This window comes from Orbicella faveolata, unplaced genomic scaffold (genome assembly GCF_042242905.1).
Source record: "Orbicella faveolata isolate gen_17 unplaced genomic scaffold, um_ofav_v1 contig_47, whole genome shotgun sequence".
In the NCBI taxonomy this organism is placed as follows: Eukaryota; Metazoa; Cnidaria; class Anthozoa; order Scleractinia; family Merulinidae; genus Orbicella; species Orbicella faveolata.
Window position 1 is genome coordinate 5840001 of NW_028301577.1, and position 20000 is coordinate 5860000.

General features: G+C 40.1%; 1 protein-coding gene, 1 long non-coding RNA gene and 1 pseudogene across 11 annotated transcripts in view; 1 reads left to right on the plus strand and 2 right to left on the minus strand.

Annotated features, from left to right (window-relative positions):
• LOC149096912 (uncharacterized) overlaps window positions 1-1704 on the plus strand; it is a 5499-nt pseudogene extending 3795 nt beyond the window's left edge.
• LOC110051830 (uncharacterized) overlaps window positions 1-7210 on the minus strand; it is a 16486-nt gene extending 9276 nt beyond the window's left edge. The window contains exons 1-4 of one of the 10 annotated variants that reach the window (XR_016204159.1): window positions 6693-6760; window positions 6497-6578; window positions 2012-2144; window positions 475-503 (exon numbers count right to left, since the gene is read on the minus strand). This is a non-coding gene — a long non-coding RNA (uncharacterized LOC110051830). Of the gene's footprint in view, window positions 1-474; window positions 504-2011; window positions 2145-4143; window positions 4632-6059; window positions 6120-6496; window positions 6579-6654 lie in introns of those variants that run through there. The other 9 variants (XR_016204160.1, XR_016204162.1, XR_016204157.1 and 6 more) reach the window with 9 other exon arrangements.
• Window positions 7211-8347: 1137 nt separating this feature from the next.
• The window catches only part of LOC110052128 (uncharacterized), a 24653-nt gene continuing 13000 nt past the window's right edge, over window positions 8348-20000 (minus strand). The window contains exons 9-18 of the mRNA XM_020758257.2: window positions 19447-19785; window positions 18373-18543; window positions 17493-17666; window positions 16450-16617; window positions 15661-15816; window positions 13860-14021; window positions 13005-13163; window positions 11374-11863; window positions 9550-9637; window positions 8348-9442 (exon numbers count right to left, since the gene is read on the minus strand). Coding sequence (XP_020613916.2) covers window positions 9395-9442; window positions 9550-9637; window positions 11374-11863; window positions 13005-13163; window positions 13860-14021; window positions 15661-15816; window positions 16450-16617; window positions 17493-17666; window positions 18373-18543; window positions 19447-19785 — 1955 coding nt within the window. The 3' untranslated portion in view covers window positions 8348-9394. The remainder of the gene's footprint in view (window positions 9443-9549; window positions 9638-11373; window positions 11864-13004; window positions 13164-13859; window positions 14022-15660; window positions 15817-16449; window positions 16618-17492; window positions 17667-18372; window positions 18544-19446; window positions 19786-20000) is intronic.

Sequence of the window (20000 nt, forward strand, 5' to 3'; positions counted from 1 at the left end):
GTTCCCATAACTCGAAAAAACAAGGGGATTGTTTTTATATTTTGAATAGTTTTTCACGCATTTCCTCCTGAGTTATGTTATCATAAGAAAAGTGAATGAAAACGAGATTCAATCGCAGCTAATCCGCTGAAAAATTATTGTAGTTATTTACTCCACCCTCCCGAAAAGAATCAGCGAACGACAGAAAATTCTAACTAAAGGGCCCTAGTCAGACACACTTTTGTCTTTGTTCACATGCGAGCGTTCGGCTATTATATTTTACTCGGAGCATGTCGAAACGAAGGAAATCACAGTGAAACAACTAAAGATAATTAAACAGACCCAATATAGCTCCTTTCAATGTAGATTAATCTAAAAATAGTATGGAATTTAGAAAGCTGTGCCAGTTGTCAAGAGTGCGCTCATATCCAACTTCAGGAGGATAATTGAGAATCTGAGCCAGCTTACGTTTTGTGCATAAGAACACGTGTTTACCTAGTTCCTGGACTGCGATTTGTCTCCACCTGACAAAGAGAAAGACCAGAAAGATTAAGATCAAATGATTAATAGACCCTTCGCATAAATGGCGCCCACATTTAAATAACAATACTTATACATCCTTAGCCTCACATTCATGTAAAAAAATCCTTTGTCTTGAAACATGAGTACGAGGCTACGGATGTATAAACTATTGTCATTCAAATTTAGGCGCCATTTACGCAAAGGATCTATGGCTGGCATGGTGTGCTAACTGGTTCCTAACCCAAGGAACCTGGCCAGTGTACTCTGGTAAGACACTTTACTCTCAGAAAGCGACTGTCTCAGCCTAGGAGTATAAATGGGTAACTACATTTCTGTTCTAACCTCCTACGTAGACGATCTTTGGGCTCTTCACAGAATCTGAATTTGCTGGGTGGAAGCAACCCTTTTACAAGTCAGTTCTTACACCCATCTCTTGCAAAAAGCCCAAATCCATTCGATAGTCCAGGTTCCAAAACAAGTCCTTATTTTGTATCTTTTTTGTGGGACCAAGTCTTTGCATCACAGATCAAGAAACTCAGGAAGAGAATTTGCAGGGTGAAACCAACCCTTTTACAGGTCAGTCTTTACACCCATCTCCTGTACAAAGCTCAAGATCCATTCAGCGCATGAAGACAGTCCAGGCTCCAATACAAGTTCTTATTTTTCACCTGTTTCTTATGGGACCAAGTCTGGGCCTCACAGATCACGAAACTCAGCAAGAGAATTTGCTGGGTGGAACCAACCCTTTTACAGGTCAGTTCTTTTACCCAAGAAATCTCTTGTACAAAGCTCAACTGATCCATTCAGCACATGCAGACAGTCCAGGTTCTGAAACAAGTTCTCATTTTTCACCTTTTTTGTGGGACCAAGCCTCTACGTCACAGATCAAGAAAGTGAGGTCCAAGAGAATTTAGGTGGAACCAACCCTTTTATAAGTCGGTTCTTACACCCATCTCTTGTTCAAAGCTCAAGATCCATTCACCCTATGAAGACAGTCCAGGTTCCAAAACAAGCCCTAATTTTTCACCTTTTTTGTGGGACTAAGTCTCTGCCTCACAGATCAAAAAACTCAGGAAGAGAATTTGCTGGGTGGAACCACCCTTTTACAGGTCAGTTCTTACACCCATCTTCTTGTACAAAGCTCAAGATCCATTCAGCACATGCAGACAGTCCAGGCTCCAAAAAAGGAGTCTTATCTTGTAACTTGTTTTTTTGTGTGTGTTTGTGTGTGTGTGACCAATTCTTTGCTTCGCCAATCAAAAAATTCAGAAAGAGAATTTGCTGGGTAGAACCAATCCCAATCTGGGCCAGTTTTTTCATTATACACATATTTCTTGTTCAAAAGGTCCATTTGGTAAATGCAAATCGTCCAAGTTCCTAAACATGTTTCTTAGATAATATCTTGTTAGTGTGATTCTGATGTTAGACTAATGTTTTTTGTCCTATTGTACATCTAGAACTGAAATGTTCCCAGTAACCTCTGTGATCACTGGCCAATATATGCACTTACCATACTGCTGTTTGATAGTCGAGCTCAGTGATCATTAAGATACGATGCTTAATTCGAGTCTCCAGAAATTGTTACGGGTCTTCATGTATTAGTCCCAATCCCTCTCCTCTTATCTTCCCAGTGTTGCAGATCCCTTGATCAAACAAAAAACAACATTAGTTTTAAAGGTCAAACTGTTTCATTTGCCTAATATATCAAGTTAAATTGAAGCACACAAGTGCGGACCTAAAAAAACATAGCTATCTGGTTCAGCCAATTCCCATTTAACAATTATAATATTACCCTGGGAACACAATGTTTGTTTTAGTATTGTCTCATAACCCCCAGACTGATCTATTTAACTTTAGAACCAATAGAACTTTAACCATTGACAGTTTTGCTTCAGGTGTCCATATAATCTAAATTATGTAAGTCAAATTATTCTCGCATTTTGATTAGTTCTTACTTTTGATCGAATGGGCCTATTAAAACACTTCTTAGTTTCTCCACTGGTTAAAACTGATTCCATGTTGCCATGTGCTTGTTCAGTAAAAGATCACAGAAGACATCAAAATGTGGTAAGAACATCAGTGACACACTCAATTATCGTCTCATGCACCATATATTTTTTACCGCATTTTGACCTCATCTGCGACCTACTACTGAACAGATGCACAACAACATGGAATCTATTTGTTAACCCTTTGAGCCCCAATTACACATATATGCGTAATTAATGGTTGTGCTCTTTGTATCACTTGTGACATCATCAATTTAAATGTCATCAGATATTCTTGATAAGCAGATAGTAGACTAGGCTAGGCCTTTCCGTACAATGGTCAGGTTTAGATATCGATGACATTCTGACATCGCAAATCAATCAGCAAATCAGTTTTGGTGCAAAAACGGTCACCATGGTAAAATGGTCCACTAAGCCTATGATTGATTGAGGTCCATTTCTAGGCTTCACCCGTAATTAACATCCAACTTTTCACGGCAGCCAGAAAGAACATGCAACGCAAAAGGTAGCCAAGTAAAAGGGCCGAGAAAAAAAGAAAGGAAAGGGACAACAAACAAAATTGAGAACGGTAAATGGCAAAAAAAAAAGTCCAAATTTTGGCTTATGCGCATGCCCGGAATTGAAATATTGCTCAGTTTTGTACGTAATCCTCGAAAAATCTCTCCTTTTGGTGAAAAAAAAACTTTCTTAGCAAAACTTACTAGGCTTGTTTAGCGTCATGGCAGCCAAAAACCCTGACTAAACAGTTAAAAACGGTATTTTTGGCGAAAGTTTGGTATCGAAGGGTTAAATTGGCAATTTTAAAGATCGAGATTTCTCTTAATTTTCAGATAGACCACATTGACACCTTATGAAAAAAATATGAAAAAAAAATTAATTGGAAAAAATTGATTCTTTGACACAAAGTCATTATTAAGCTCTAACAGACAGCAGTGTCACCAGAATCATCAAGTTGTCACACAGTTGTCTCCTGAAGCAGGGGTGTCTGGAAAATCTGAACAGCGAATAGCGAATAGTCGTGAATAGCGAACAGCGAATAGTCCCGAATAACGAATAGCAAATAGTACAAACAGTGCAAATAGTCCCAAACAGTGCAAAGAGTGGTGAACAGTCTTGAATAGTGGCGAACAGTAGCAAATAGTGGCAAATCATAGCAAATAGGGTACCCAGTATCTCGCAGTCAACCTTGCAGCAACATAGGATGGGATTTTCCCGCTAAAAAGCACAGACACTTAACAGGACAAAAGGTGTTTCTAAACGTAATTTCTTCTGTTTTAACCACTGCAAAAGCACAATTACATCTATATTAGGTTATCCTTGTGTTTTATGTTTTCTTAATATCGGTGATGGACAGCCCTAGCCTGAGGCCAGAGAAGAAAAGGTAATAAATTCACAGAAATTCTGTTGCTTATTTGGATAATTAATTAATGCAGGATATTAGATCCAAAGCAGTGACTATTGACAACTATTTGTCACTATTCGCCACAATTCGTACTATTCGAGTCTATTCGCACTATTTGGGACTGTTCGCTATTTGCTATTTGCGACTATTCGCTATTCGCAATTCGGGTTTTCCAGACACCCCCTGAAGCAGTGACGAGGAAACAAGCACAAAGTGTTTGTTGTTGAGAAATTTTTAGTTTTGTATTGGATCTTCTGCCTGCAGTTTGAGTAGCTGTGCATTTGGAAAATTTTACCTAATATTTTTCATGCCATCAAACTGTACTTCCAGGGCTGTGCTCTAGAAGTGCCCGGGTGCCACAGGTGACTAACTTCTGCCTTTGGGCGACTGGAAAAACTTACTTTTTTCATATAAGCTGAAGTGCTGGGCACCTCTAGGCCCCTAGTAATTCTTCTTGGAACACAGCAATGACTTTTAAAATAAATCCATATAGAATTGAGGTTAAGCTTATTCCTATTGCTAAAATTAAAACATCTACTAAAGTTTATTTGTATCATAGTAAACTTAAACAAGGTGCTTAATGATCGGAGAACTTATCACTTCTTCACTAAAAGTCTGCTTTCCTAGCTGGTTCTACAACTACATGTAAGACAAGCTTGTGTTGTATTGCTTCAGGAGAAAATGGCATTTGGATGTTTAGACAAACAAAGTCCTAAAACCTAAGGAGGGAGATAACACGTACAAGGGTGAAGTTACTGAAAAAAAGAAGACGCTTTTGGTTCCTGCCATTTTGAATTCTTCCACAGTTTAGAGTAGTCTGCATGTAGCTGTACCAACCCTTGTAGGGTAATTTTGATTGAATGTTGATCACTGATATCCTTCGACACTCAGTGTATGACATCTGCAGATTGCAGACTGTAGACAGCAGACTGTAGACTGGAGATTTTTAATCCAATATTGTACTTTCATTTCTTTTACCGAAAGCTAACTGAAAACAAGCTAACCTGAGCACTATTCAGGCTAAACTGAGCGCTATTTAGGGCTAAGTGTAGTCTGCAACTGAGGTCTGGAAATATTATACACTGGTTGACACTCTATTGTGGTTGCCTTTGGTACACATGATCATGGTGTATGACATTTGCAGACTGCAAACTGCAGAATTTTTAACTAATGCAGCTATCAGTGTTATGCCCGAGGGGGGAACCAAGGGACAAGGTGGGCACTTTGAATGTCTGTGTGCACCCCACGTGGGGAATTTTAGCAAACTTTGACATAAATGTTGGCCCCGGGATCGGGAAGTTTGAACAATGCTAAAAAATGCTGGCCCCAGGGTCGGGAAGTTTGAACAATGTTAAAATGACGAAAGCGACAAGGGTTTTGAATGCGGGGAGCTTGAACACAAGTGTTCCACCATCTTGAAAGTACCCAGAATTCCCAGGAGTTCGAGCATGTTTTCCACGCTAAGATAAATTCCAGTTGCAATAAACTGGAAGAACGAAAGGTAAAATTAAACTTTTTAAATTCACTGAAGAGTACTGCACTTTGTTGAAACTACAGCAAGAGGGCCAATAATGGCTTGAAGAAAGAACCAAGATGAACTTTAACGTTCATAATTGAAATTTTTAGATTCTATGAAAAACTAGAATGACAGTACATGTTGACTCTAGAATAGTGAGTGGTAATATTTTGGGGCTTGTGAATTCATCAGCTGAGTGCAAATTATTAAAGAAAACAAAGTCAAATTGAAGCTTGTTTTCGCAGCTTTATTAGTATATAAATTTTATACATAAAGAGAGCAGAGCCTCCCCACTGCCTTTCACTGGAGCAGCATGATCAATGAAAAAGTCTTGTCAAATGCAAGCACATATTCTTTACTTCAGATGGCTTGAAATTCTCGGTCTGGTGGGTAACTTAGAACTCAAAACCTTTTCCCAAGGTGAGGAACTTTGAATTGAAATCTTATCCCAAGGGTTAGGAAGTTTGATTCCAAATTTTTGTTTCTGATCAAAGTCCCCACCCTATCCCATGGCTTTCACCCCCCCTCAGGCATAACATTGATAGCTGCATAATACAACTATGTTCCATTTTTGAAAGCAAAACGTAAACACTGTAAACAGGCTAATGTGAGGACTATTCAGGCTAACCTGAGTAATATTCAGACTAACCGGAGTGCCATTTAGCTTTAAATGTAGTCTGCAGTCTGCAGTCTGCAAATCAAATACACCAACATGATCCAAACAAGAGCCTCTTTTGCTTCCCTTTATAAATTATCTAATAACCAAGAGTCTGTACAAAATACGACCTGTAGCAGATCCAAACAGAGGAACAAGTGACAATTCTGATTTTAAAAGTCAAATATTACAGCTTTATTAGGTAACTTAAAAGTTACCTAATCAGCTTGATGTAAACAGACTCATCTCTAATGGGGACATCTCAACAAATACTGCGCTTAAGGTTTGTTGGTTTATTTATCCCTGATAACGCAGAATAATCTCTGATGGGCACAAATGTCACGTTCATGTGCTGTCTTATTACCTAGTCTGGTAGTTCTCAGTTAAACATTAAACGTAGTTAAAAAGCTTACCTTATGCGTCCATTCCTCCGGAGGTCTTCAAACACAACATCTCCTCATTCCACAATATGGCTTCAACATGCAAAAAAAAAAACTGAAAAAGTAAAGAAATTTAGCTTATGCCTCAGATCAGGTAACATCAACGCACTGATGCAAGCCTTTGGACAAACCTTTGAAATTACGGTAAACACAATTTTCCACTATTTACCTTTCACACGTGCAAGATGGCGGAGACGAACTGCGCCCGCAAAGATCAGAGGGGAAAAGCGGTTGGAAGACGGGAAGGAGAGGGAGAGGAGAGGGAGAGGGGCTGTCTGCGCAGCACGTGGAAGAGGTGGGGGAGGGCAAGCCGTCCCCAAAAACTGTGGATCACCAAATTCCACCATTATCAAAGAGTTTAAGATTTAGTTATTCAACAAGACACAAAAAACTTCGGCTCATCCTCTTGCGAACATTATAAATGTAGAACGCTTGTAGACTGCTTGTTTGTTTGATTTTAGGAAACTGTTGAAAGGAATACCATGAAAGTGCCAGCATCAAGTCTCGCGGCGCGTTTTTTTTCTTCCCCTAATAGGTTCAGATCTTGGGGAAAAAAATAAATGACCTTTTCAGCGTTTGCTGGGTTATATGGTATCCGCGCAGAGGCAACCGTATTCACAGGCTAGCTGCAATCCTGTTCACCTCTGTATTCAGCCGCCTCCGTAAACCCACTAGATTGCGAATGTCAGTTTTTCTCTATCAATCCGTTAAGCAAAATTAACGGTACTACATGTGCGAACCACGAGTACAGTACCAGCTCCCACTAGCCCTCACCTCAGTCGACAACGGCCACTTTAAAAAACATAGCCCCCCTACAACTTTGGGCATAGATAGTCACACACATATAGTCCCATGCATCTCGGGTGCGAACAGATGATCCCATAGTTCTCGGGCCAAGAGGAAGAATTAGAATACACATACTCCTAAAAACTCTATACCCCGGCTATTTATGACCAAAACGGCTAAAAAATCATACCCTCTGGGGCCGCATATACCTATATAGCCCATATAAGCCCGGTTCTCATACCCAGCCGACCCACCTGCGACGTAATCGCCGGTTGCAACTGACAACGTTCGGCGATCTGTTCCAGTGGATCCCCGGCGCTTCTGCGATGGATCGCCGACGAACTCAAATTGGCGCGAAATGCTTAATCCGCCATTTTGAAAGTCAGGACTTTTGGGGAAAATCGAGTTGTTACGTCATACGTTGCGTCCGCAGATCTCCGGTACTCATTGCCTGGGACAGATTACGATTCGACGATAAATGTTCACATATGCCGTAACGGTGTCCCTGGTAGGCGGGAGAACCCCTCCCCGGGGTATTGTGATCCACTTTCATTCATGCCTTCACGGATTGTGACCGGACTGAACCTCCCTCTTCGTGCCTTCCGGCAGGAAATTTATAGGTAGTTAGGTAGTCAGCCATTAGGCATTTTTACAAATAATAATAACTTGAGTTTTTTAGCACACGTAAGAATAATCTCAAACTACACAGAACATAAGCAGTGAAAACCATTTTTTATGAAAGAAAAACGAATACTTCGGTTAACTTTTAAACCTGGGTTAGCGTTAACCGGCTTTCGAACAACCCCGGCCGGGTCCAGGGTGATAATCCTTTCTTAACTCAAGTTCAATTAAAAATGGTACGTTTTGCTCGAAAATACTATCATAATGTTCATAGCAAATTGGGCATGTTAGTCGAAGGGAGCTGTGATGTGCAATAAGATTCAATGAAAACTCCATGGGTTGAGAAATTTAAGCTTAGTAACTTTTCAAGGTGTTTCATACATGTACATCTGAGTCCAATATGACAATAACACGAAGTTGAAAAATTTCATCTTTTACTCAAATTTTGTTTAAAATCCATTCACTTCTACAATATTATTTCATTATGAACAATACTCATATTACTAAACAACATTATCAAATAATATTACAAATAAGATTTAACCAATTAAATGTTTAGTGGTAACACTTAAAAAAAACAACTGTAATAGTTTTAAGTACATATGGGTCAATAACTTAGCTTGTTCAGTCAAGATGACAGGAAGATGGAGTTCATACACCAAAAAAGATGAGGACCAAGATATTTTCGGCGTATTTATGTCTAATGAGCTCCATACATAAACAAGATCAAGGCCAGTAATAATAATCCAGCCATGTTAATTGCAACAAGCTTGGTCAAAAAAGGATTCAATATATGGCACACAGAGCACAATGTACATGTAGCATGCACACATGTATAGTTAGCAATTCCGAGCACACCAGATAGCCCATCTTGCATGTCACTCAGGTAGCCAATCTCAGCACATGATTTGGTTAATCTTGCCTGATCGCGAAGTTAGCGCGCCATATGATAACTTAAGTTCGAGTGCACCAGCAATCCAGCCCGAAGAACAAGAGTTAAGGCAAGTTCTAGCCACTATCCTAGCTGATTTTCTCTATTGCTAACAGTTTAAATTAAAAATGTTGTCATATCTGTTGCGCACTTTCAGAATTTTAAAATGCCTCGTCTTCAAAACCAAAACAATGTATCTATAGGCATGGAAACTTCCATCAAGATAAGGTTCAAGGGTACTTAGAAAACTAATCAGTAAAAACTAGCTCTTAAGCTTACATGCAAAATGTTAATAACGTCACAGCAGAAGCACGACATATATATGCCTACGTTTTAAGCCAGAAGTTATTTTGCAAAAAAGTTTTCACTTTTCCGAGCACAAGGATTATAAGGATTTTCTTAACATGATTATCATGACTGTTGGCAATTGGCTGAGAAGACCACTACTGTTAGAAACCTACATCTCGCAGCCTCATTGATAATTGGTATTTGACAGTAACATTGTAAAATCAGAGAAGTTCTTATTGGACACATCATATCTTCCTGCGGTGACGAGTAGTCTTGTCGTTTACGAGTCGTGTCTGTGTAAAACAATACAAAAGCTCCAATAAGATAACACTGGGAAAATGGATAGATACATTTAGTTACGTCTTTTTATTATGTTATCGACAAGGTCATTTGAATTTACCTTAGACTTTTCCTTTGGTTTTGGCCTTCGTGATGTTGGAGAAGATAACACAGAGGACTTTTTACTTTCTGTTGCTTCAATAACAAGCCTGAAAATAAGGACAAATGATTTAAATATTTAAGATGATTTCCGCTGAAGATTTGAGCAATAGTGGCAAAAATAAAGTTACCAAAAAAACCTCAGAGCAGGGTAATATTTTGAAAAAGGTAAAACTGAAGAACCTATCGAGACCCCGCGAGAGAAAATTGAACTTGAAGTTATCCATATTTCAATTAAAACAGACGTTTCGCGTTATAGTTGAAAATACAATAACACACGCATTAAGCATTCTTACAAGGTTTGACATAAACTTTTTCGAGAATGCTTGAGAATTTAATCGCGGGGTTTGCTTAGAGAAATTAATTAAAGTGAGATGTTTTAAATAGTATTAAAAAAAAGTTACCGTGCTGTGAGTAGATTTTTAGTAAATAATTTTTGCACTTATTGCTCGAACTTTGAGTGGAATCCGTCTTAATAAAACAAATGTATGTTCACTGCCAAAGAATCAACTATAGTTATCAGGAAAACTAGAAATATTCAGGCTAACCGGAGTCAAGAGGTTATGCAAGTACTGTGTAAGTACTGAATGGAATATTAAAGCGAAAAAGATCTCTTTTTCTCAAACTCATTAATAATTCATCAAGTTAAAACAAAGAAAATCACAACCGTGAAGGAGGTTTGGATACCCGGTCTTAATTAGCATAGATTTTGACGATTTTACTTCTCCGTTTTCTTCTTAGTTTTTGTTTCGATTGAGAAGATATATCAAACACTCGAGACAGTGTTTCATCGGCTATCCAAACATCTCGAATTTCTTAAAAAATACTCCGCTGCGCGTCGTATTTTCAACTCTCTTCTCGGTGTTTGGATACCCCGATGAAACACTTTCTCTCGTGTTTGATATATTACGTCAAACCCTTTCAAAGCCCCGGAAAGTTAGAATTTTTCTTCCGCTTTCCTTACGAATAGCTCTCCGAAAATTTTACATATTTGGTTAACTATGAAAATGCTATTACGTCATTTAAATTGACCAATCAGGTGTTTTTCCTGGAGTACAGACTTATGGTGCGTTCCCTTGGGGTGATCTGGATTAGGATCAGTGATCCAAGATCCCTCGGATTATGGGGCATCAAAGGAACCGATGAATCCACTCTGGTCATGGATTCATCGGTCCCTTTGATGAATTATGATCCGAGTGATCTTGAATTACCGATCCTGATTCAAATCACCCCAAAGGAACGCACCCTAAATCCACTAAGTCTGTCAGTGTGTGTACTACCAATTTCACAGGGTGCACAACTAAAAAGGAGATTCTCAACAACCCAATATTGCTAGAAAAAGTGAAGATTACTTAAAGTTGCATAAGTCTTTGTGGCATTAGCTAGCATTGCACGACTTAGGAAAACTTTGAGAGATCTAGGGCGGTTGAAGGTGATTTAGGGCCATTTAAGGTGATTACGGGGGATTTCGTGTTTTAGGCGATTACAGTTCCCAGAGTTGGCCAACAACTAGCAAAAGAATTAATGAATAGAGTCTTTCAAAATTTCCTTGAAATGCTCTGTGGCCATCCCTTCCAACACTAGCAATAGGTGTTCGAAACAATCCGTGTTAGGGACAACAGTGGATTAATAGATATATGCCGTTTAATTTAGTTTCTCAAGTTAATAATTTTACATTTAAAAAATCTAATTCTTTCCTGGATTTCACAAGCCAATCGATAACACAGGAACCATTTCAAGAAACATGACAGTGATAAGCAAATCAGTATCACCTAATCATGCTTACATTTCGGTGTGATTATTCGAACCCTTGCCGCCGCCTTTCAGCCAATAGAACTTAGCAGGTCCGTGCTTTGAGACGAACGAGATCTCCGAGCCCATACCGCTGACCATACCATCGTGTAACGACTCGTCTTTCAGGTTAACCACTGGAGTGGTATTCTTCTTTCTGGTGTTACTGGAATCTTGGTCGTCATCATCTTTATCATCATCACTCTCGGTTTCCTTAGAATCATCGTCGTCATCATCACCATCTTCATCTTCACTTTTCGTGTGCGATTTTCGTTTCTTCTGCCTATTTGTATCTTTTTCATCATCGTCATCACCCTTATTGTCATTTTCATCATCATCATCATGATTATCGTCGCTGTCTGTTTCCGAAATGTCTTCAACATCCGCATCGTCTTTTTCTGTGTCATTACTCTTTTCTTCGTCGTCGGTATCGCTGTTTACGTCATTGCCTTCCTCGTCGTTTGAATCGGAGTCCTCTGCGTCCTCTTGAAAGCCAAGAAATAAAATACGAAAACGTTAATACAATCTATCGAAAAAAAATGGTGAGTTTGTCAAATAAACGAAGACTTTTCTTAAAGTACCTCCAAAGTTTAGTACACCAACGGTTAACTTTGTCAAAAACGTTTTAGTGAGTTAGTCCATTTGGCAAGAGTTAAATCGTGTCGAATTTCTGTTTACCTACGCATTCGTCCAATATTTGTTGAGTCTTGGAAATAAAAGTTGGTCTACAGTCCGAATCACTCACGCAGCGAGCTGTGAGGTCAACCTTACATGCCTTTTCGAAGCATGGATCGAAGCCACATGCCTCCATAGCTCCTACTGTTAAGATGCCTGCATGTAATAAGACAGCATAGTAAGTTAATGCATGCATGTATTTGAGTGGCTTTCATTTGAAAGTCAAAAGTAATTCGCATTTTCTCTGGCGAGTGGCTTACAATTCTCACGGCACTTCGTCCTCCAATTAATAGTAAAATTTAAAGCAATTGTGACTCGTTTTGGGGCGGATACAGGATTTTAGAGAAGGGGCCTTGAGATACAGACCGCCGAAGCGGCGATCCCCTGTGGGGGGATCCGGGGGCATCCTCCCCCGGAAGATGTTTAAAATTGAGGTCGTCGGAAATGGGGTTTTCGGCTTTCTGGGGCCAAGTCAGCGTGTGATAATTTCTAACTATTTTAATTTAGGCGGTTCGACCGAACCCCCCGAAAATCTCCTCCCCCTCTCCCAGTTCCACCACAGTCGCTCTTACACGTTTTCCCTCCTTTCACGCTATTGACCACTATGTACTTCAAGTTTTGATTGGTTCACTGTATTGTCTGCGTCGTTTGTGATTGGCCAGAGTGATTACTTTGGTCTTCATTTTACGACACGCAATTGAACAACCGCTCTGTCGTGCCTTCACATTTTAAGACAGAGTGGCTTTCAATTGTGTGTCATGAGACCAAATCCAAACTAATTACTTACCAATTAGACTACTAGCCAATCTCAAACCGTAATAAAACCAAACCTCAAAACAAAGGTAATTGCCTGATTACTTTCGACACTCAATTGAAAACCGCTCTTATTCAAATAAAACCAGAGCTTTAAGGACAAAAAAGCATTCCATTCTGAATTGATGCCTTCTATACCTCTGCAGTTCAATCTTTGACCATCTGCTCCAAAGAAGATGGGTTTACATTTGTACGATACTGCGCAGCGCTCAGCTTGGCTGGTGAAACATGCAGACTTTTCACAAGGGTTAAAACGGCAGACTTGTTCTGGAGGAACTGATAAAACGATGGAGTTTCCTAGACGGAGCAAATTCAGAGTGAATCATAACATTAGGCAATGAATCAATGATAAAAGTACTGAGTTTCACTGCTAAACGTAAGTGGGGGTTAATCATCTATCAAGTTGACGGCTGAGGGCTAATCAGCTTGGGGAATAAAGAACTAGAGAACTACGAATCGGAAGTTGTAGAGTAGCCTGACAAGACCATCCCATAAATATCAGATCTATGTCACGAAGGAATAAAATAAGCAAATCCAGCTTTAATCTTCTTCACTCAGACAGAACCACCAAAACCATACAATTTCAAACGAGTAACTACACACAAGATTACTCCATGGGTAATATTGGCTGCACACATGCGTCCAGGCTCGGGTCAAATCGTGGTGAAGTCTACATACGAGCCAAGGGGGCCCATCGCGCCGGAGCTTATCCCGGTTTCTGTAGCATGAAGTGACTAGGAGTATTTCTACTCCCCCTTGGATGGGATGCTAGTCCATCACAGGGTTACCCCTAGTATTAAGTTCGCCGGTACCCATTTACACACCTGGGTGGAAAGAGGCACTGTGAGAGTGAAGTGTCTTGCCCAAGAACACAACACAATGTCCCCGGCTTGGGCTCGAACCCAGAGGCGAGCGCACTAATCATGAGGCCACCGCGCCTCCCAAATGACGTGCTGATGTTTTATTTTGTCTTTTCCTGTCTTTTACTCTTACCTTTGCACGATTTAATTATTCGTCCTTCTCTGTTGAAGAAGATCGGATTACAGTTGAATCTGCTGACGCACATTGCCGAGGGATTTGTAACGCATTTTGCCACCTTGCATGGGTTATGTCCACACAGCTCAACAGGATCAGCTCGCACAAGGTAGTTCCCATCTAGAATTCAAGAGATAGAGAACATTGTGGACAATTTATAATTATATTTACTAATCAATACACGGACCTTGATATAGAGTTGACTCTATTAAACTGCTGAGAGAATGGAACCTCTCTTCCTCGAAACCGCCCTGGTACAAAATTTATCTCGTTAGGAATGTTGCCGTACGGGGTTAACGGGTGGAGAGGCATTGAACCGGGAGAATAAGCCGGCAGAAAACTAGGGTGGCTCTTAGCGAAATACGATAGGAGATGGAGGGAAATTGGAGTACTCAGGTGGACGGATACCCTGAAGCGGGCAGGGCCGGATCCTGGAGTGAACTGTCCGGGAAGCAGGAAGCTCTCTGTATCCCCCTCGGCTTTCCCTTCCGCATCCCCCTCAACTCCTCCGTCTGTTTGGCTTCTGAATTTGTGCTTTTTTGGGTCTGTAACCACGCAATATCGTGTTACACTCATTAGCCATTCGGATCCAACATCCCGATTTCCTTCAACCAATCAGGAGCAGAACCAAATTCAATCCTGATTTGGGGCGCACACATTTTCCCGCGCTTGGCAAAGGTGACATCTTATTGGTTCATTGAGCAATTTACATTAATCGTGATGAGTTTCAGTGATTGAGAAGGCATCCACCAGAACTTCGAGTAACAAGTGGACAAAAACTTTGTTGCGAGACTATTTACATCGTAATACAAACTTCTGTGCGACTTTTTTAAATATCATCTCAAAAAATCATTTCTAACAACACCAAGTGTCGAAAACAAATCTTGAACTTCGTATGAAACGCTTGAACGGTTGAAATGAAGCTAATGATGAAATTTTATCTGTGTTTGCGCAAGTTTTCTGAACTTTAAAATTTATTTTCCCGAGTTCTCAATTGTTTTTGGTGTCATTTCAGGCAACTATTTATATCTTTAGCTTTAACAAAATGTAAAAAGGACTGTAAAATACCTAAAATTATTCTGGTACCACGTTTTTGTCCACTAAAGACTGAAATTGCTCGATGTCATACCGGATTTCGTCTTAATTGTTTTGGCATTGGGACAGTCACCAAATAATTGCTCTTAACTACGTCTCATTTAATCAGTTCATCTCAAGCCGGGGAACAAAATCCATCAGTTCCCTCTTTACCTTTCTTTTCGCTCTTATTCATTACGATGAGTAATAGTAATTGGACCGAGTGGAGTACAATTCAGGGAGTAATCGCGCAAGGAATTTCGAAATCAGACGAGCGTGAAGCGCGAGGCCGATTTGAAATTACGAGCGCAATTACTCCCTGAATTGTACGACACGAGGTCCAATTACTAATTAATCGTATCTATAACAAATTTTGGAATTAAAAATGTCTTTTGAGAGCTTCTTACGAGCGAAAACGTCTGCAGCCCTTTTCCGAAGTTTTGAAAACTGAACGAAACATTGCAAAGGAAGCCATTGAAGCGCGCGTAATTGACGTGCGAATCATGTGGGTATCCAATTACGGGTATCCAATTACAAAAGTTCAAATCGGGCACCTGTAATTGGACACCTACGTGATCGCGCGCCGATTACGAGACAAATAGGCGGGCGGAGAGCCAATTACGATCGAGAATTTTGTTACAGATACGATTAGTGTCATAACTGCAAGCTAAAATGATTGACCTACCAGGACATCTGTGTTCATTGCACCGTCTCCTTTGTATCCGTGGTCCATAACAACCCTTGTGTGGTCTTCTGCATCTTCTTCTCCTCTTTTTCACTCCACCATCACACGAATGGGAGCATGGACTATATGAAGACCACTGGCCAAATCCTAAAGTAGCTGAGGAGTGAAACAGCTGTTCAATTTGTCACCTTTTCGCACTGCATAACATGAAATTCTTCACCATCTACTGCTATATTACGAATTCTCGACATGACCAGCTTCCAGTTGGCTTGGTAGCTCAGTTGGTAGAGCACTGCATCGGTAAAGCAGAGGTCCCCGTTCAAGCCTGAATGTTCTATTTTTCAGGCTTAAATATCGCAACTACTTAAGTTGTGTGTAGAACTGTGATGATCAGTCATGTCTTCATGAATTATACATGCTTGGCATAAAATCCTGAACAACTACTCATGGAAGTCTGTATACTATAAGCTTTGTTGACTTCTATCGTTACATTTATTACATATTTTCTTAGTTTGTTCTCCCTAATTGATCATGAGAGCTGCTGCTTACATGAATCGGATCGTAGGTTCTAGGAGTGGCCACGATCGATTCCGACGTATATGTCGTTACTGAGACCGACTCTCTATCGATTGTTCACGCGAAACCTAGTGACGTATCGGTCTATTTTTAGTTGACCATTTTATCGACGCATCCGCATAAATTTGTTATTGCTCCCCCACCCCCATGTTCTATGTTCCTGGCACTTGACATTCATGTGCACTTGTGTTGAACATCGGAAAAGAAACTCACATTTGCATTGCTTGACGGGGCATCTTTGCACTTGAACAACTGGAGAAGTACAAGGTTTGCCGCCATTCACAGGCGGTGGGTTAGTACACGACCGAAATCGTTTCCTGTGTGTTCGTCCACAGCGCCGGCATTGAGACCACGAAGACCACTCGGACAAACCACCGTCGACTACAAAGAAACAGTTTTACGTTAGTGTTTCTGAAAATTGTTCTGTTATGTCTGATTTTTTTTTTTTTTTTTTAACTTTGATTGAAGGGACTTGATTGAATTTTTTACGGTACAAATTAATTGTTAAAGGCGAGGGCGCTTTCTAAAACGCCAACTTAATTTCAACAATTGCTGCTCGATCCTAACCGTTCCCTTGAAGCGCACTAGGCAAAGTCTATTTGCCGTTATTTTGTAACTTTAATTAATCAGAGGAGTATAAATACAGATTCATATGTTTTTAAAGTAGCCATGATCCACTTAACAACATATGAAAAAGGAGGTAACATATTTAACGGAGCTACCTCACAGTTTCCCATCTTGAAAAGTTTAGCCTAAATTTATCAAGTTCGTGGTTTGTAATCCGTGTTAATCTTCTCCATCAAAATCAGGCAAAATCAGGTTTCCTTCAATTTAAAGGTAATTTTTTACGTGGCCTAAATAACTGGAAGTTACGTGACTGAGCTCCTTTAACCCTTTCAGTCCTAAGTTCAAAATATTAATTCTCCTACTTATAGCCATCATTTCTGTTAATGTCAGTTCTGAGAATTTCGTAGTACATCAAGACAACATCACTTAGCTGATGAGTTTCTTTACTCTCGTCACCTGTTTGCTTGATAATGTATTGGTATTCTGATGAGAAATTCGAATTTGATTCTCCTTATTTTATTTACTCAAATGATTAGAAGTTACATTTCTGTCATGAAGAGCCATGTTGCATAATCTATTTCGTAACTGATCTAGACGATTCTGCTGTTCTATGCTGGCGAAAAAATATTATCACTTGCTCGTAAAAGCAGCATTTTTGGCCTGTAGCATTTGCTAAATCTTTAGTTTACCTGGGCACATTGATGATGCGCATGCCCTCGCTTGCATCCGCTGACCAGCGCAATCTTTTCCTTTACCCTGTGGGGGAGGGTTGGTGCAATAACGTTCTCGGATGCTCACGGTGTTTGTGTTACAGGTCTTAGAACAAGTCGACCACGCAGTCCAGCCTGTTAAACCTCCATTCACTGAAAAAAATGTAACATAAATCAATTACTACTACGGTCATGGGTACTAAGCGGGTGGAGTGAACTTGAAAAGATCTCAACACATAATCAACGCGTTTGTGTATGCCGTAAAGCACTTTTTAGCAAGAAATAAGAGTGATTCAAATTATGCCCAGGAAATTTTCCATAGCTTTTTTTTTTAATTGGCTAGTGACCTTTTAAACAAGAACATTGGGCCCCAACGTAACAAGAAACCTCTGAGCTCAAGTTCGTTGGTATTTGAACCCAGGACCCCAGGATCAGATCAAGAGTTATTTGCTCCAGAGGTCGTGCGTTCATAATCCCCGCATCAGTTTCAAGAACCCTATTCCGGTCTTGCAAGTACCCCAGGGATTTTAGCCAATACCAACCGACCACCCCAAACCAGCACTCAAAAATAAATTCAACTTCTTGGTCAGCAAAAATTGATCGACAGTCCTCAACAAAGACTGCGTTGATGGTAATCATATTTAAGGCGTTATATTCCAATTAAACAAAAAGTGGTATAATTATCTTTGCCATTCCCATCTCCCGACTAAATGTTCTGTTTTTGACTTGATAAAATTTTCAAGCTCCTTACGTTTTTTTGACTACACTGCAATGTATGTCCCCTAAACGCCGCTGAAAAGACTATAAAAACTCATTGTCTCATTGTCTGCTTAAATCTCAGCCTGATTTTTAGTCTCACCAGAACACGCTTCCGTTCCACAGCTTCTTGTCTGTACCCTCTCTCCCAAGCAGTCCCGCCCACCAAACATTGGTTTAGGATTACTGCAGCTACGCTGTCGACGCTTAAGCGCCCCACCGCACGTCACAGCGCAGTGTGACCACTGAGACCAAGGAGAAAAACCGCCATGAACTGTAAGCAAAACAAACATCATCAGTCCTTAATGGAGCTAGTCAGGGTTTGAGAATCTTGAAAAGTTTGGCCTAAATTTTTCAATTTCGTCGTTTGTAATCCGCGTTAATCTTCTCCATCCTTAACCATCCTTGGTCCTTTTTGGCTTATTATCATCTCTTTGGTGTTTTTCTATCTTAGTAAACTACTATTTTCAGGTTTTCTTCAGATTGAAGGAAACTTTGCACCTGGCCAAAATAACTCAAAATGCCGTGACTGAGCTCTTTGGTGAGAGCCATCTCTACTTTGAAGCGTAATTACGGTAGTAAATAAATACAGAGGCTTTACTGTGGTTATCTTTCTTCTATTTTCTCAACAGTGTTACCATCTTCACGTCATTTTTAATCATTTTTTAAGCATATTTTGACACTGTCCGATATTGCAACAAATTTATTAAATCCAGCATGGTGGATTCAAAATGGCGGATATTGGTTTAGTGATATAGTGTGTTACACGCCAATTTAAGTATCATTAGGGACGGACCATTATTTTTTTTAGGTGGGAGGGGTGGGTAACTCCCAAAAACATTCCTACACGGCAAAAACTGCTGGAAAAAATCGTGCAAGGGAAGCCAAGTGGAAAAAATCGAACAAGCGCTTTGCAGGTCCGGATTTTGAAGTTAAAAATAACTGTCGTACAAACTATTGCTCAACGAAAAAAAATCGTGCACAACCTGAAGGCGAACAAACAAATTCGTGAACCAGAAAATCGTCCATTCCCTCACCCGCTGAAAAAAAAATTATGGTCCATCTCTTACGATAACCCCAATGTTTTGATAAATTCCTTCAATTTTTCGGTTTCCAAATTCCCAGCAAGGCCTATCCTAGATAGGCTTAAAATTTGTTAATTTTTTTCTTGCAATACCTGGACACCTAAGAGATTGACAATGCTTTGTTTCGGTATTAGATCCTTGGCAAGTCTTTGCACCAATCAGCTTACAAGTTCGTTTCCGATGCGTGACAGCTTGGTGACCACACGTGGCTGAGCACCTAGACCATGGCGACCAATCAGAGAAGTTTGCACCAGAAACGCCTGACGAAAAGGGGGGCTTTACCATAGCTGAAGAATTTGATGGGGCGATCGGAGAGGAAAGGGAAGTCTGACTGGTTGATTTGGCTGGTGCAGAAGACTGATTGGTTGATTTGAGTGGGTAGACTGGTTGGACCAGAGGCGCATTTGCGGGTTTCAGGAAAAGAGTTGAAACTGTGTGTGATAATAAGCATAGAGAAAAACAGATGTTACTCGAATGAGATGAAAAATATCATCACAAAACATGAGTAAAGGCTCGGCCAAACGCGCACAACATTTCAGTACATCAAATTGCAACGTTGTTAAGAACAATATTTTCATTACATTTGGCCACGTATACAACATTCTGTGCGCAACTATATTGCAACATTTTGTATTGAAATGGCGTT